General features: G+C 44.6%; 2 protein-coding genes across 4 annotated transcripts in view; both read right to left on the minus strand.

Annotated features, from left to right (window-relative positions):
* The window catches only part of afap1 (actin filament associated protein 1), a 231,440-nt gene extending 222,070 nt beyond the window's left edge, over positions 1-9,370 (minus strand). For 2 of the 3 annotated variants that reach the window (XM_075450689.1, XM_075450685.1), the window contains exon 1: positions 8,258-9,370. In XM_075450689.1, the coding sequence (XP_075306804.1) occupies positions 8,258-8,330 (73 nt within the window). In that variant the 5' untranslated portion in view covers positions 8,331-9,370. The remainder of the gene's footprint in view (positions 1-8,257) is intronic. The other variant, XM_075450688.1, reaches the window with a different exon arrangement.
* A 94-nt stretch (positions 9,371-9,464) lies between these two features.
* Positions 9,465-18,263, minus strand: part of ablim2 (actin binding LIM protein family, member 2) — a 173,844-nt gene continuing 165,045 nt past the window's right edge. The window contains exon 22 of the mRNA XM_075450695.1: positions 9,465-11,408. Within this exon, the coding sequence (XP_075306810.1) occupies positions 11,295-11,408 (114 nt within the window). The 3' untranslated portion in view covers positions 9,465-11,294. The remainder of the gene's footprint in view (positions 11,409-18,263) is intronic.

The following is an 18,263-nucleotide window of genomic DNA, read 5'->3' on the forward strand; positions in this document are numbered from 1 at the left end:
GCAAAGGTAAATGAGGATTCCCAGGTCGCTGCAGCACAGATGTCCTGCAAAGAGACCCCTTTCAAGGCTGCCCATGATGTAGACACACTCTGAGTAGAGTGGCACCGCACGTTACTAGGTGCAGGTAGGCTCTGTGACCTATAAGCAGGTAAAATCACATTGACAGTCTCTGTTTAGACAGAGGTTGACCTTTCCTACAGCCCCCATAGCAAACAAACAGTTTGTCCGATTTACAAAAAATGGCTGTAGCCCCCAAATACGCCTTGAGTGCCCGAACAGGGCAAAGCTGCTCTGACAGCTCTGTTCCCTGCTGTGACGAGCTTGGTGGACCGAATGTGGCCAACTCAATTGCTCGGTTTACATGTGAGGGAGGCACCCTCTTTGGCAGGAAGGAGGGTTGGTCGGGGGAGAGTAAGCCCCGACCTATCCGGATACCAACGCATACACATCTCGCTCACTGACAGGGCATGGAGCTCATCCACTCGCTTTGCTGATGTGATTGCCAGCAGAAATGCTGTCTTTGCAGACAGCCACCTGAGTTCTACCTCTCCTATGGGTTCAAATGGTTATGAGATATATTGCCCTGAGCCCAAGCACATTTATATGTTCCCACCTGTGCTGTGCGCTCCATCTGCCATTGATGGTCCTGCGCTGCCAGACGGCACCCCAACCTAACAGAGAGGCATCCGTCTCCACAACCTCTCGGCGGGCAGGGATTACGCCTAGGGGAACCCCCCTGGCCAGATACTCCCGTCTCCTCCAAGGCCTCAGAGCTCGACAGCAAGGACCGGATACCATTACGTTCCTGCCCCTGTGCCACTTGGGATCCAAGTAAAGTGTGTTGACCCAGATTTGAAGGGGCCGTAAGGAAAGGAGACCCAGGGGAATCACCATGGATGCTGTCGTCAGCATGCCCAGTAGTCTGAGAAAGAGGCCACTCTGCCATTCTGGAAGCAACCAATGAGTTGCAAAATATTCTCCACTCTCTTCTGAGAAAGGAAGGCTCTCATCGACAGTGAGTCGAGTCATGCCCAGGTAATCTACCTTCTGACTGGGTGTCAGGCTGCTCATGGAGTAATTGACTGTGAGGCCCAGTCGGTTCACATGTCCAAGAGCCAAGCAGTGTCTCTGACTGCCTGCTCTGCAGTTGGGGAAACAAGTAGCCAATCGTCCACATATGGCAAGATTGTCAAACCCCTGGCTTGTATGGGAGCAACCTCGTATGCCACGCACCTCGTAAATATGCAAGGGGCAAGTGAGAGACCGAACGGCATCACCTTGAATTGGTATGCCCGGCCCTGAAATGCGAATCTCAGGAACTGCCTGTGGTGTGGAGCAATAGGCACATGAAAATAGGCATCTTTGAGATCTACTGACACAAACCAGGCCCCCTGTGCCACTGACTGGAGAACGTCTGCCATCCGCAACATTCGGAATGGCAGAACTCTTAAGAACCTGTTCAGCCCCGCAGGTCCAGGACCTGCCATCCTTCTTTGGAATAAAAAAATACACTGAATAAAACCCATTGTACCGTGTATGCCACTCGACAGGCTCGATGGCGTCTTTGTCTAAGAGGGTTGCCAGCTCCCTGTTGAGGGTGAAGGATTTTACGGGATCTCTGACTACAGACTTCCTGATCCGGAACTGCAGTGTGTATCCCTTGGACAGCGTGGATACCACCCAAGGGTCCCTCTCCCAGTAGCCGATGTGCTGTTGAGAGAAGCATCCGACACCGGCCCTTTGAGCATCAGGTCCGACCCCCCCGGCTCCTAGAGCCCCTGGGGGAGCGACCACTGGGGCCTAGTCCTCTCGGCACCCGAAAAAAAGGCTGGGAGGGAGCCTGCCGGCACTGATCATAATGCCCCAAATATCGAGAGGACCTCAGCTGTGCGTGGGCGAGCAAGTGGATGAGAGCGGTTGGGACCAGACGGCAAAAGACCCCTCTGCCTTGGGGCCTGAGTCGGGCCACGACACAGGCCGGCAAACTGCTGCCTGGCCTGGTCAACTAGGGCACTATGCTCTAGCGCCTGCTGAGCAGCTGGCCCAAATATGTGACCTGGAACCACTGGAAGAGAACTGAGAGTACGGCGACACCCTTCTGACAGAGAGGACTGCGCCAGCCAGACTTGGCGGCGTGCCAGCATCACTGTTGACATCAAGCTTCCGAGCTCCATAGACATGAATGCAAAACTCTGAAGAGATGCATCACTTAGGGTCTCAGCAGAGGAGTCTATGTCACGGATTTAACTTCCACCGACACAAAATCAGGTTCTGAGATCCCCCAAATCACACAGACGGTAGGCGAAGTAGGTATAGAAAATAGAACTTTATTGTAATTTCAATGCATAAGTAAAATCATTGCGCAAGTAAAATCATTGCACCAAACCCACCTGCAGTTACCCCCACCCCCCAGCTCTTCAACCAGTAACAAAGAAAAAAACAGGTAATATTCTGGCCACACTATGTTATTGCCCCATAAATCCCCCCCTTTCTTCCCGGCTAGGGGTGCTAGAAGAGTAACAAAAGAACAGGTACTACAAGCCGTTATCCCGCACCGTTCCACTACACACGCTCATTGAAGAGAACATTTCACAGCAAACACGTCCAAACGAATCACTGCACACGTTTGTCACTTCATAAACCACAGCACACTGTATCCAGTGAACACACCCTTAGGGCACTCCCTAGCCGCTGTAGGGGGGGGGGGGGTATAGACAACAGTAGGAATTTAACCCAGAGTGGCACTAATTACCTGCCATACAATGTCCCGGCGAAACGCATGGGTAGTGGTTGCTGCCTGCACAGCGCGATGAGGAAGTTTAAGGTCCGCTCTCGGTCGGGGGCTGCGACCGAGAGAATCAAACGAATTAGCTACTGTCTCCAAACCGCCCTGGAACACCAGCGGCGGGGTCCGAGCAACAGGGCGGCGGCACAGCGGTCCGTGGCGGCGCGCGTCTCCAGGAGCGGGGGTCCAGAGATGCTCCTCCACGGCGTCCGGCGGCTGATGGCTGCCAGTATAAAAACAAGGGAAAATCAGCAGTGGTTTCCTCTGTTAGTGGGGTTTCACTCACACACACGGGGGACGCAGATCTTGGCTTTACACTTCCCTTCACTCAGGAAATTGTGAGCGTTGTATCGGGTCTCTCGGGCTTCCCCACGATCGCTCCGGTCTGTCACTCCGTTCTGTCGCTCCGTCCTGTCGCTCCAAACGGGCACGCTGAATCCCTCACCGTTGCTGACCAGCTTCCTCAGGCTCCCGACTCCTCGTCCGCTCCGCTGGCTTGTCCCCCGAAAAACGATCTCCCGTGTCTCTCCCTTGCCTCTCTTTTCTCCTCAGGTAGATGCCGGCACACCTCCCTCTATGCCAATCAGCGCGCTCACCTGGAGGGCCCGCCCTGTGGCTGACCAATCAGCCACCAGTCTCAATCGTCAGACTCATTACTATCAGCTGTGGACGAATAGCACACACCCCCCACAGACTCGACAGTTCCCACATTTCCTCAATGAATGAGTAAAAAGTCCAAGTTGCCTCAGTCCATGTACAAAGTTATTTTGACAATGCCAGTCCACCACACATCAGCCCACAAACAGTCACTTCCCCACAAAGCCTCAGTCTACTGGTGACATCTACACTAGATTCCTGCAGGATCTGAGACAGGCCCAGTATAAGGTGGACACTGTGGACGGGGACAGCGGGCATCAGGTCTGAGAGCCTCATCAGGTGAGACTATCAAAGAGGCAATGGAAAGTTCAACTGAGGTCATACGATCCAACCCATAGCTGCCTGCCTCCTGCATGGCTGCTAAATTCCTGCAATCACTGGCGTGATAAGACAGTAATTTTGGATCTGCTATGACGGGACCGTCATCCAGCCCCAGGTGTGCTAAAGCCATCCAAATGGCTGGTTTCAGTGAGGCACGGCCAGCTTCTGATCCATGCAATGAACCATCAGACCCTTGAGACAAATCGCCAGAGGCTCGAGAAACTGAGTCTTTATCCTCGTTCTGTCCACCCCCCTCATCATCAAACAAACTGCAGGAAGCTGCAGTTGAAAGTACATCGATGTCCCTACAAGGCGAGCCCCTTGTGGCGGAATCACCACTGGGAGCTGACACCCTATCAGCAGGCTGCAGATTGAGCAGAAGCTCCTTAATCTAGGCAAACTCAGATGAGAGCGTGCCCACTTTGCGAGCCAAAGTGTCCACCTTCCTAACTTTCTTAGGAGGTCCCTGTGATGCCGTACTACGTCTGCGTTCTCGTCCCTTAGGTGCTGCCGGTTCTGCACTCCCACTAGCAGATAGCAGCACAGTATCCCCTTCCACCTCTGCCAGTCTAGCCCTTCTGACCGACAGTGGCATAAACCCACAGTTCATACATGGGTTGTCAGATAAACCTCTCCTCAGGTGTTCGACACCGAGATCACCGAGATGGACACTGATCGTGGCCATCCTCAGGTTGGAGGGGAGCCATACAAGAGTTACAGACATGCGAGCTCAACATGTCATCAAGTGGGACAGTTTACAAAAAACGAAGGAATAATACAGTAAATGATCCCATAAACAGTGTAAGACAGTCACAGCGGAAACACTATGCCGCACACCCACACGAAAATAAAGATCAAACGCGTCTGCACTGGAGCATTCCTCAAGTAAACATTTATTTCAACGAGTCAGTGCACTCCACACTGTCCAACAATTTAAAGTAAGATGTCAATGGTGTGCTTACTGCCGCTGCAACCCTCAGAAAGCAGAGAGTCAAGCAACGTAGCTGTAATATAACATGCGGCGAAAACACCGCTGTTCAAAACAAATACAAGCCCGGCGAGCCGCCAGCTCCTTTCATCTGCTAACAATTAAAGGGATAGTTCGCCTCTTTTGACATGAAGCTGTATGACATCCCATATTAGCAATATCATTTACGAACATTGACTTACCCCCCGCTGCGTCCTGTGAGCCGAGTTCCAGCCTCGTTTTGGGGTTGACGAAGGTAGTCCGGCTAGTTGGCTGGGGCCACAAAAATAAAGCGTTTTGCTTCTCAAAACAATATGCGTTCAAAAGAGTAATACATTTGCATCACAAAATCGTCCCTCCAGAAAAGTCAGACCTCACACCGCTTGGCGCTATTTTTGCCTCCCTTCATATCAATGCGGGCTATGTAAACTGTGCAGACCAAAGAGCAGACCCAGCAGTCCCCTGATTCCGAGCAGTAAACATTGTAACAGGTGCAGCTATCGGCAGGTGGCTGAATGCATTGATATGAAGGTAGAGAAGATAGAATTAACGTGGGGGTCTTATACTGGGATGTGTACCCTACGTCATCACATGGTCACAGGTGACTTTGTTGGTATAATCATAGACGTAATATACGTAGACGCCTCATGATGTACTGGAACGTAACAGCGTCGCTGCCATATTGGCTGGGTCTCCTCACTCGAGGCTAGCACCAGAATCAATTGGAGTTGACGGAGAGTGAGCTACTATGTTTGTATTTAGTGCAGTTTATGGTGGCAATAACCGGCACAGTATTGATACCAGATCGCGTGGGATTACCTTTCACAAGTAAGATTGAACAATAACTTTGGTTATTTTACCATATATAATATTATGTCATCCTAACTAACGTTACTTACGTGCAACGTTATTACAGCGGGGACTTGTACTCTCTCTAATTGTCTCTTGCTGTTTTTTGTTTCTTCTTCATATTTTGAAGGTTTCCCAGTGATACAGGCTTCAGGAGGCAATGAGAAGTTACTATAAGACGGGACGGTTTTGTTGCGACTGAGTCGTCAAAGCTCTGTGAGCACTTCAAGCCTGATGATTTTGACAGAACGGGTGAGATTGTCAGGCTTAGAGATGATGCTTGTGTCATTTGTGGTGTCTGTATTTCACAAAGTAAGGCTGCACCACATCACAAAATTAACTACCCTGAAGTTACAGAGTGCCAGCATACGCGAGAAGCTGTGCAAAACAGTTATTTTTCAAGGGTTTTAGCTCCCCAGCCCCAGTTGCAAGCCTAACAGGGTAGTGTAACGCTGGAATGACCTGGAATTATAACGCTTACTTTTCTAGGCCTTTAAAAAAAAATGTGCTGAGCTGGTACAGTATATATGTGCAATATTATATTAGATAGATAGATACTTTATTGATGCCGAAGGAAATTCAAGCATCCAGTAGCAGACATAATAAAGCAATAAAAATGTTTTACAATTATAAACACTTTAAAAACAATCTAAGAATTTAAAAAACAGTTTAAACATATAAAGTGACCAGTGAAGTAAGACGAAAGTGAAATATAAAGTGATCGGTGAAATTCAGAAGCACCATCACTGAGAGAGTTACATATACTGCTTCAATAAATGAGTAATTGTCAATGGTGTAGGTGTGAGAAGGACACGGATGCGGATATTCAAAAGCAAACTTGATTTATTTTACAAAACAAAGTATCAAAAGAAAGCGCGGCTGAGCCGGATAGAAAAACCTGAAATGTGGAAAAATGTATAACAAAACAAAACACTTGGCATAGCATGGTAACTTATCTGTGACTTATCTGTGACTTATCTGTGACTTATCTGTGACTTATCTGTGACTTATCTGTGACTTATCTGTGACTTATCTGTGACGTGGCGTATCACGGATGGTGACAGGGAAGGATCTCACAAGGAATAAAAGAAAACCTGGAAACTAAATACTGTGGAGGGTGATTAAGGATTGAGTGCAGCTGAAGGGGAAAACACAGGTGAGGGACGTGAGGCTGATGGCAGGGCAGGAGAGGGTGGCATGACATGAAACTAAACACAACCTGAACCTAAAACATGATCTAACTAAGAACTAAAATAAAACATGATCTAAAACCCAAACATGATCTAAAACATAGTCCATGACAGTAATAAGTCATGTAGATGAATAATGAATAAAGTATTTTTCTATTCTATTCTATTTTATTCAATGTTTACTTCCATCATATTTATAATTCCACCATTTTTAGAACTGTATATATCTTTTTCTAATATATTTATAACTGTTTTTATTACTCAACACTTTTTTTTTATTCACAACACTTTATTTTTCTCATTGTTGTTGTTTTGTCTGTTGTTCTTGAGTGCCAACAAAATTTTGCTATAGGAATACAAATAAAAAAATCCTTGAATCCTATATGGGAGCTTGTATGTATATGTGTTACAGAAGGGTCGTGTGTGTGTGTGTGAGAGAGAGAGAAATAAATTCAAATGAACAATCAAACTTGTCTCTTTATTAAAATATAAAATTCATATTTAAATTAATTTATACATTTATCAATATGCCATAGCCTACCATATGTCTTTGTTAAAGAGCATAATACAAAGTCTTTCAGCATGAAGGCACGTATTTTTAATGTGTGACAGCTTTGTAACAAAGCAAACCGTGTGAAAATCCGGTAAATATTCGGAGAGTTCTGATCATTGTAGTTGGGGATATACACCGTCCTCAGTCGAAATAAATGCAATGTGGGGGCATTGGAGACCCAGCCAAGATGGCGGCCGCGCTGATAAGTCAGCTCCAATAGGCAGCGTCAGTCAATGAGGCGTCTACGTATATTATGTCTATGGGTATAATAACTGGACCTGCACATATGTGAGATGGAGATATCCAGTGCTGAAAGCACCGCCCTCTGGCGGTCAGGAAGAATGAAATAGAACTATGTGCAATCACCCTACCCCTCCACCTGTACATGCAATACACTTGGCTAGTGCAATTAGGTTTCATACTTTTATTCTACTTCTTATTTTATAGTTGCTTTTCTTTTGTACATATGTGGCACCAAACGGAGCAGCGCTCCTAATTTCATTGTATGCAAGTGTAACCAACCTGCTCATCAGCATTGTATGGCGTTAAGCTATTTACGGTCTAGAGATGATTACTCACTTTACCAGAGGCCTGGGGTAAACAGTAGAAATGTTTACTGATGACTGCTGTGCTTTCTAAGGTTGTGCTCTCGAGCCCCCACTCTGAATTATACCTCAGAGATTCATTTAACACACACTGTTCATATTTTAGTTGATAAATCACACATAACTAAAACAGAGTAAAACATTACGTAAGTTATATTAAACTAATAACCATTTATTTGAGCCCACAGTTGAAAATGATAAGCCCAAACACAATGGCAAGAAATGCAGGACACTGACAAAACCATACACAAACAAGAAAAAGAAAAATACCCGGCCGGGGTTAAGCAAAGTTATTGTGGGTACCCTGATGGCGCGTGATGGAGCTCATACCGTCTATTGACCTGAAGCGCTTACTCACAGACAGCCGACAATGTAATCCACCTCGTATCCACAAACGCAACATCCACCGATGTCACCCGAGTACCGAGTCCATGACCATCCAAGGTAACGGTTTTCTGACACGAAGTAGCCTCCTCTGTTGGTCTTAACACCGCGACCCGGTCTTAACAGGCTAGCGGAGTCTCCGTAGTTGGCCGTTCGTTAGATAGCATTATCCAACTGTCAGTGTCAAACGGTAGAAAGTATCCAACTGTCAAACGGTAGAAAGTGAACTAAACTTCTCAAACGAAACATAACTCATGAACTGAAACCAAACGGACACAGAAAGACAGTGTGTCGAACTGCTCTTTCTCCTAAACGTCTGTAGTTGACATGTTGACTTAAAAATAACTAATTAAACTCTTTTCCAACTCGTTATCGAAAGATGTCTCTCCCGTTCACAATCCCCTCGCCCGCTCCTCTCCCCGTTCCCATGACAACCCCGTTACCCTGTCAACCGAACAGCAGGCCGTATAGGAAACTATAATACTCCGTCAACAAAATAAAAGTTCATATAACAAGTTGTCTACAATGTTATAAATACAATACATTACATTAGATGCTTATTAAAACTCTTGTTTAAAACATATATTAGTGCACCAAAACATATCAACACATACTTGGCTTTAGCCAATATTTCAGGTGTGTTACACAAGTCATTCAATGACAATAAAGACTTTCTATTTATATTCTATTCTAAATCCATACTTCTTTCTTAAATATCTGAACCTTGACCACCCTGGATAAGCAGGAGAAAGATTATAGCTTTGGATAAATAAGTAAAACGTACAGATGTAACTGCTGGATTTTTAAAATTTTACGCAAATTTTGCAAGTGTGCTTCGGTAATGCAACTTCACCATTAGAAAATATAAACCATTTTTCACTTAAAATATAGCTTATATTTTTCTATGTGTCATTTCTTTACCTCAACATATCACAAATTAGTGGTACATAAATGCCATCTTAGAAATGTCTGAAAGGTTGGGTTTGACAATTTTCTCTTTCAAAGAACAAACATGAACAATTGTTACCACAGGTGCAGTATTTTTGATTCAACACTAAACAAAACACACCTGCTTTAAACTTTACTTGCATTCATAAATAAAAGGTTTTAACATCCATTTCACAAACTCAAGCACCCCAAACACATAGTGACATAGTTTGAATAAAGCACTTTAATAGTTGATGAATATTAGAAAGAGGACATAAAGATTTATGACAACAGTTAGTGTGTTACTTATTGGAGCAACATTTCATCCAACACTCAGTTTTAACTCAAAATGTGATATGTTTCTCTTCAATCCCACTTTTCTCTGTGATAGTTATGCATTTGACACAACTACCCTTACAATTTCAAGATAAAATCCTTTCCTTAATATTGCATTTAAATAAATACATAACACAAGCAAATGTAATAAACCGACCAAGGCATTTCATTTGACCAAAAAAACAATCAATCACTCAAATAACATTGATGATGATGTTTTCATACATTTCTACTATGAGGTCAGAGGACAAACCACATTTTCCCATCTTCATGCATGCCTAAAAAGTTATACACCACAGCTTGTATACAGACAGATAGATCTGGTATATGTCCAGTAAATGTTAACATACATCCAGTATATGTTGGCAAGTTGATCAGTTAATGGTCCAGAATATTAAGCAAAGCTGATGGGGTTCAGCTTAAATGTGTAGCTTTCACTGTAAGCAACAAGGCTTTCAAACAACAAAAATGTTGAATTAAATCTCTTGGTGAGAAGATATGAGTATTGAGTTTTTAAATCAAGCAAGACTCCGTTCATTTATTCTTTCGCTGCATGTCTGCGAAGCTGAACAAAGTTTGGCAAGGGCTTGTTTTCTTTTTAAAATGACAATGATTTCCATCACCTGCATCTCATGATTGCTTCAATGATCCTTTCAAGAAGTCAAAAATAGCTTATAAAAATAGTTTTTCTTGATGTGAGCGCATGTCACTGGTTTGTTTGACACCTTTGCAAACCATTTCATTCATACGCAACCTATCCTTCTTTTACTCGCTCCCTCAGTCTATCTGTGACTCTCTGCTGTGCTGTGGTTGCCATCCAGCCGCTGTCTTTAGCAATCGGTGTTGATTTATGACAGGCTTTTTTAAGACATGGAACCACATTTAGACATTTCACGGCATGCATCAAAACTAACCAGCTTTTTTGGTTGAAAAGAATGAGGCAAAATCCAAAAACTAATGCATGTGATAAGGTGCTTTTCCACAGTTCTTGAAGTACAATATCAGAGTGGAAGAAGTAGTTTCTTATCCAAGTCTTTGGGCTTAACATGCTTGAACATTTAATGTGTGCAAGTCTATGGTCTCCTAAAGTAATGGCAAGGGTGTAGAAATTAACTGGCTTAACTATGTAACAGTCATTTGGTGCAGGCAGAGGACACAGTGAAAAAGAAAAGGCAGCACAGCAAACATATGATACGCTGAGATGCACAAAACAATGAAGCCTTACAATGGCAAACAAACTTGAGACAGAAAGGGAGACAGATTAAGATTGAGAAGTGGCGAAGGTGCACATAAAACAAACAGAGCCACAGAGATCTGGAGGAAGGCCTGCCCAGGTATTAGAAAAAGGATTTTTTTAGATTATCAAGGTTTATGTAAGCATGGCAATGTAGGAGGAGCAGATGGAGAACCTCATGGGATGCAAGGAGCATAAACACAGGCCATGCAAACACAGCTCCTCATCCTCATCTGTAAAGTTTTCAGTCAAACATTCAGACTGCAATGCTTATAAAAAGCTGTAGATGCTGCCCCAATGTTGTGAAAATGTCCCCATACTCTGCCTCCCCATAGCTTCACAGGCAGACAGCATAGCATTTCACATGTGAAAAGTAGGGGTATCATGGCGGTGCATCCAAATATTTCAGATGAGTTGTTTTTGTTTTCTGCATCCTTCCAGATTGTTGTTGAGATGTTGCGATTTTTCTTTAAAAACACATTTTGTCTAAAAAAGACGGGCCTTCTTCTTCATGTCGTTCTTCTTCCAGAGAGCCAGGCGGTCAAACTGCTCTAGAGTCATGCCGAAAACCTGCTGGAAGTCATCAGGAGATAGGTGTTTCTGGAAATGGAAAACAAGACAGAGAAAGATTCTTACTTGCAGAGTAATGGCTTTCAACAACCTTCATATGGATGACGCATTAAAAGAAAAAACGAAAAGTGCCATTGAACAACAATACCTCCAATCGAAACGACCAAATAGGTTGTTAGTTCATAATGCTTAATATGACCAATAAAAAAAGTCCCTTAAATCAATGTCCTTACAAGTGGCAGGTGGGAAAATAAACTCATATAAGCATTGCCAAATCGGAGCAAATGTAATTTTCATTAAGAAGCTACAAAGTCTCTAAAATTGTCCTTAGGAGTGAGTGTGAGCGTGTGTGTGGTTGTTTGTTTCGTTTGTCTGTGTGGTCCTGTGATGGACTGGCGGCCTGTCCAGGGTGTACCCTGCCTGTCGCCCGATGACTGCTGGGATAGGCTCAAGCCCCCCTGCGACCCGACCGATGGATTAAGCAGGTATAGAAAATGTATGGATGGAAGCTACAAAGTCTTCATAAGGAGGAAGAAGGGGGTGGTTGGTGCCAGTGTGGTATGTGTGTTTAATACCTACATAAGACAACTGTTTCTTCACTTCTGAGATATGTTCCATCAATAACACAACTTTACTTTACTAAAACACTTTTGGCCCTTTCTGATTGGGCTTAGGCAATTACAATCCTTTGTTAGGGTTAGAAAGTGTTGCTCTCATTGTCGCCTTTTCCTTGTAGCCTTTGTTACACATAGAGACAATAACATATACACAATTAAAAATACTAGGTGTGAATAAAAAAACAACATGGTTGGGTCTAAAATAAACCCATTGTTTCACACGATAATCTCCTGAATGTACACCCTTTTTAGTCTTTGCATGAAATACATGCTTGCATAAACAAACAACCCATGGTAAAGTGTTGGGCAACCACAAACCTTCAGGGCAAGTGTGAAAAAATCTGCATGGAGGGAATGAACACTATACTCTCATATCTACATTTCTCCTATGGACTTATCATGAGGTGTTGCTCTTGAGAACCACATAACTCTTCAAGCCAATTAAACCTTTCAGTTAGTTGGTGGGACCAGCAGCTCTAAGATATTTAGGTTAAGCATATAAGCAGATGTTACATTGCATTCTCTACTGAGGTTCAGTTTCATGCCTTTGAAGGCCTTTCAAATTAAAGTGTCATCCAAAACCTGATGCTGCCAACACTAACAAAATTTTCTGAAAATGTAAAAAATAAACCAGGATGAAAAACCCTACATGGAATGGATTTAGAGCCTAGACCAAAAGTGTAAGTTGCTGTACAGCGATTTGTCTCATGTGCTGTGCACAGCAGATGTTTTTCTGTGATGAAAAATTAATTAAATTAAAAGCTGATTTTTTTTTTCTGTGAAACAGCCAGTCTCCTTTCTACATTAACCAACAGAGTTAAAAATGTGTAATGACTGGTTTTAACTCTGATGCACAAATATTTGGTCGTTTCATTTTTCTCCTGCCATGCTGACAAGTATAATAATAGAGTATTTACAAAACTGACCAAATTCTTTCTTTTTCTCTTGTCAAACACATTTGCTCATCTGATAAAATCATGTTATCATTACTAAAATTAATCATACACTCCTCCTTTGGCAACAGACTTTGGCCTCATCCCAACAAATATTGTGACAACTGGTGTCCTCTGTCAGCTGTCAAAGCATAAACATCTGCTGGGACATCACTCTGCCACATATGCCGCATGCGAAAAGAAATGAGATATGTGTGTGCAATACACCTTTAAAGAACATCTACACTAACTACCACTGCAGTACCACAGAACAAAAAAGTGAATGACAATACTGTCATCAGCATTTACTAGCATGACTAGTGAAAAGTTTTTTCATGTCAAACCCCTATTTGACTGCTGATACAATTCACTTTATAAAACCACACATTGTTATGAATGTGTTTAAATATCCGTTAAAACAGTGTCTCATATCACATTTGGCTGGAGTGATTAATGTAAAAAATGTCCCCATCTAGGCTTTGAGTTTAGAAGGGCTTTTGCTGCTGATTAGTTTGGGTAAATCTACAGACATTTGGGGTGAAGAATAAAGATTAGTGGTAAGTGAAAGAGAAGTAAGATAGCTTTTCTCTGATATCTACTCATAGACAGTACTGACAATACAAGTCCAGTGTAGCATTTCCAACCACAGAGGGGATATCCACCCCTACTCCCCCACTCGACATCTCCGCTCCTCTGATGCAAACCTCCTCACTCCCATCACCAAGACCAAGTACCGCACCCTTGGGGACAGAGCGTTCTCCATCGCTGCCCCTACCCTTTGGAACTCCCTGCCCCCCGCCATCCGGAACTCCGATACACTCCCCTCATTCAAAAGCCAGCTCAAAACCCACCTGTTCAAAATCACCTACAACACCTGATAAATTGTTCCTCTCCCCCGCCATCTACCACCCCCCCACCCTATGTGCCTAAAGTCTGTAACAGTGTTTTTCTCTTGTCTTCTTGTTTATAATGTCTTGTTTTTGTCTCTGCTTTCTGTTTGTTCCTTATGTAAAGCGTCTTTGAGCATTTGGAAAAGCGCTATATAAAACTTATGTATTATTATTATTATTATCTTGCATCTATCTCGCCTTCATATCCCGACTCCTCTAGGAACAATATTCCCATAACCCAAAGGCTCACAGAGAGTTCATGTTAGGGTTATTGAAGGTTTACATTTTTTCAAACAGGGTGTCTAAAGGGTGGAAGTGTTTATCTTTCAAAAAAAAAAAAAAGTGTATGCAAGATATGGATCTGGAGTTGCTCGACATCGAAGAAGAACAGCTTCTTTTATTGGAGTTGGTGAAAATGCAAAGGAGGAAGCCACACAGACAACTGGAAAGGCACACCGAGGACCAATCACAGCCGCTTTTGTCTGCGCACTTCCGTTGGTGGTCTGCGTGCGTCTGTCGCGTAGTCAGGATTTTTCTGAGGTGCACGACAACGCGCGCAGAGCCTCTGCGTGGGGGAGTGGTCAAGATTTTGACGCTCGCAGAGGCTCTGCGTCCGAGCGTCAGAGGCTTTGCGTTTGAAGCATAAATCAGCCTTAAGAAGGAGAAACTAGCAAAGTCAGTAGAAAACTCTACTGAGGACAAGAGAACCATCAGCTCTGGACCACAAGACTAACTACCCAAACCTAATAAATGTTCTAAAGCTGTAAATGGGTACTGTAAAAATAGCTGATGCAGGACATTTGTTATTATGGGACATTAAGTCTAATTATATTTACCTTGTTTTATAAGGCATGTGTCAAACCTTGGGGGACCAAGCCTTTGCCATTGCTGTCCCCCTCCTCTGGAACTCACTTCCACAACTCATCAGAAACATGGACTCATAAGTGTGGTGGTATGGTGCACAGTCACTGGTGCTATGCGCCGGCCTTATCGGCAGCAAGTCTGTGTAGCTCGAGCGGATCGTGACCTGAGTACGAGCGGCAGTAAGCAGAAAGGCGGGGGTGTTATACTGTTCTTTAATCAGAGATGGGTAAACCCCCGCAATGTGACCGCGTTAAGGAGAATCACAGGGGATTTCAACCACATCTCTCTATCCTCCTGCCTGACTGGCTTTGTACAGTATGTGGACTGTCCAACACGTGGAGAAAGGACATTAGATCTGTTCTATGCTAACGTGAAGGAGGCTTACAGGGCAGTGTCTCTTCCACCACTGGGTAGATCTGATCACAGCATGGTCTATCTACAACCCACATACATACCTTGTGTACAAAGACTTCCTGTTACTACCAGATCTTTTAGGAAGTGGTCACCAGAGGCGAGTGATGCATTGAGAGACTGCTTTGATGTCACAGACTGAGCTGTACTGCTGGAGGAAGAAGAAATAGACATTGACAGGAGGGTCAGCACCATCACAGACTACATTAACTTCTGAAGGGACACTGTGATTCCAGTGAGGACTGTAAGGTGCTATCCAAATAATAAACCATTCATCACCAGTGACATCAAAGACCTCCTGAACCAGAAAAAGAGGGCGTTCCAGAATGGGGATGGAGAAAGGCGGAGGATTGTACAACAGGAGCTTAAAAAGACATTATGTCGAGCTACGGTGGAGTACAAGAAGGTAGAGACAGCTGGAGAACAATAACACCAAGGAGGTGTGGAGGGGCATGAGGACCATCACTGGATACAGACTGAAGAACTCTCAGTCTCTGGAAGGTGATGTGGACAAAGCCAATACTTTCAACCAATATTACAACAGGTTTGATAGTGTGGCTTTTTCCACCTCTGCTGCTGCTCCCTCCACCCCCACCACTACAGCTGCTTCCTCTATACTGCTTCCACTGCACAGCTGTACTTCCACCTCAACCCACATCGCCAAGCCTCCTCCTCCGCCTGACTGCACCTCCACAGCAACTGTCACCAACAGGCTTCTTCTGTCCAGCTGTACCTCCACCTCTACAGCAGCTTCCACCGCCAGATCTCATAAGCCAAGCTACACCTCCACGGCAGCTTCCACCACCAGGCCTACTGAACCCAACCGCACATCCACCTCTGGCAGCTTCCACTGCCAGGCCTTCTGAACCCAGCCAAACCTCCACCTCTGCGGCAGCTTCCACCACCAGGCCTCCTAAGCCCAGCTGCACATCCATCTCTGCGGCAGCATCTACCTCCAGGCATTCTGAGCGCAGCTGCATCTCCACATCTGTGGCTAATCCCACAGCCTGGCCTCCTCAGTCCAGCTGCACCTCCACCTCTGCAGCAACTCCCACCAATAGCCCTCCTCTGTTCAGCTGCACCCCCACCCCCATCTCTATGGTTGATAGCAACATCTCTCCTGTCGCCATCCCGCCGCTACAACCTCTGTATCTAACTATAGAGGAGGTTGGAGCTGAGCTCAGGAGACTTAAAGCAATACAATGTAACTTCTCAAAAAGCCCACTATGGAGCTCCCCCTACAGGCTTGGAGGTAATGTACGGTTACACTGTCGTAAATCCAACACCCTTTCGCTTTCACGTTCACGTTTGTTGACAAACCGGCGAGGAGTCAGAAGGTGCAAGCTATGTCGACCGAGAAGGTAAGAGTAATCAAATGTACCTGGGAGCGTGAGAGGGGTCTATTTGGTTTTGCGGTAGGTGTGCCAGAAAGCAAGTCGAAGTACTTCCGCTCAGCTCCCGGGCCGCTACCGGGCCGCTCCCGGGCCGCTCCAGCAAAGTTACATAGCGCAGTTTTTCCAACTCAGACCCCCGAAGGGCATAGGAGACAGGCCAATCGTAATATTAAAACTCATTCTAGCCGCACAATTTTTTTCAAGCTGTTATTTTAAGGTAGAAATGTTACATAGTATTGCTTTAAGTCAGGGAGGGCTTCAAGGCCCAGATGGAGTCTGTCCAAGGCTTCTGAGGGACTTTGCTCGTCAACTACCAGTCCCTCTTCAGAGGCTCTTCAATATGAGCATTCAGATGGAAAAAGTCCCGGTGCTGTGGAAAACTTGTCTCATACCGGTGCCCAAATTAGGGCAAACGGTGGAGCTGAATGACTACAGACCGGTGGCTCTGACATCTCATATCATGAAGACCTTGGAGAGACTCCTTGTTCGTCGCATGAGATTGCAGGTTGCTGAGGCTCTTGACCCCCTCCAGTTTGCCTACCAAAAACACATAGGAGTGGAAGACGCGATTCTGTACATGTTGCATTGCATCGGGCATATGCTTATCTGGATGTGCCTGGTTCATATGTGAGAATCATGTTCTTTGACTTCTCCAGTGCCTTCAACACCATACAGCCTCCCATACTGAAAGACAAGCTTCTAGGTATAGGTGTGGCCCCCTCCCTGACTATTTGTCTGCCAGACCACAGTATGTCAGGATGGGGAAATGTGTTTCTGGAACACTGGAATGCAGTACTGGGGCTCCGCAGGGTACTGTTTTAGCTCCTTTTCTTTTCACCCTGTACACATCGGACTTCAGGTACAACTCAGAGTTCTGCCACGTACAGAAGTATTCTGATGATACGGCTGTTGTGGCATGTGTGCATGGTGGACAGGAGAAGGAGTACAGGGACCTTGTGGAGGCCTTTACTGACTGGACCAAAAAGAACTGTTTGCTCCTGAACACCACCAAGACCAAAGAGCTGGTGGTGGACTTCAGGAGATCTAAAACTCCATACCAGTTAGTCTGCATTGATGGAGGGGAGATAGAGACTGTTCAGACCTGCAAATACCTGGGTGTGGTACTGGATGATAAACTGGAGTGGTCTGCCAACATAGAAGCAGTGTACAGGAGGGGCCAGAGGCGTCTCTTCTTCCTGAGACGGCTCAGGTCCTTCAATGTCTGCAGTGATATTATGTGCATGTTTTATCACACTATCATTGAGAGTGCACTGTTCTATGCTGTTGTTTGCTGTGGGAGTTTCACTACAGACAAAAACTGTGGGCGCCTGGACAAACTGTTAAAAAAGGCTGGTTCTGTTGTAGGCAGAAGGCTAGACCCTCTCAGTGCTGTGGTGGAGCAACGGATGAGGAGGAAGTTAGATTCTGTTTTGGAGAACAATAAACATCCTCTCCACAGCATCCTGGCAGGACAGAGGAGCAGCTGCAGTGAGAGGCTCATCTCTCTGCGCTGCAGGACTGAGAGGTTCAGAAGGTCCTTTGTTCCCACAACAATAAGGCTTTTTAACAGTGACTGCTGAGTTCTTCTCAAATTGATTGATTTTTTTATTTAGTCATTTATTATTATTATCAGTTAGCAGTAGTATTTTTATTAGAATGGATTATTATTGTATTATTATTGTTGTTGTTAATATACAATCATTGTAAATCTTAATAATTTTTTGGAGCTACTTGACTAATTTGAATTTGAATGAATAAAGTAATTTTCTATTCTATT

The sequence above is a fragment of the Odontesthes bonariensis genome, chromosome 19 (assembly GCF_027942865.1).
Source record: "Odontesthes bonariensis isolate fOdoBon6 chromosome 19, fOdoBon6.hap1, whole genome shotgun sequence".
NCBI lineage: Eukaryota > Metazoa > Chordata > Actinopteri > Atheriniformes > Atherinopsidae > Odontesthes > Odontesthes bonariensis.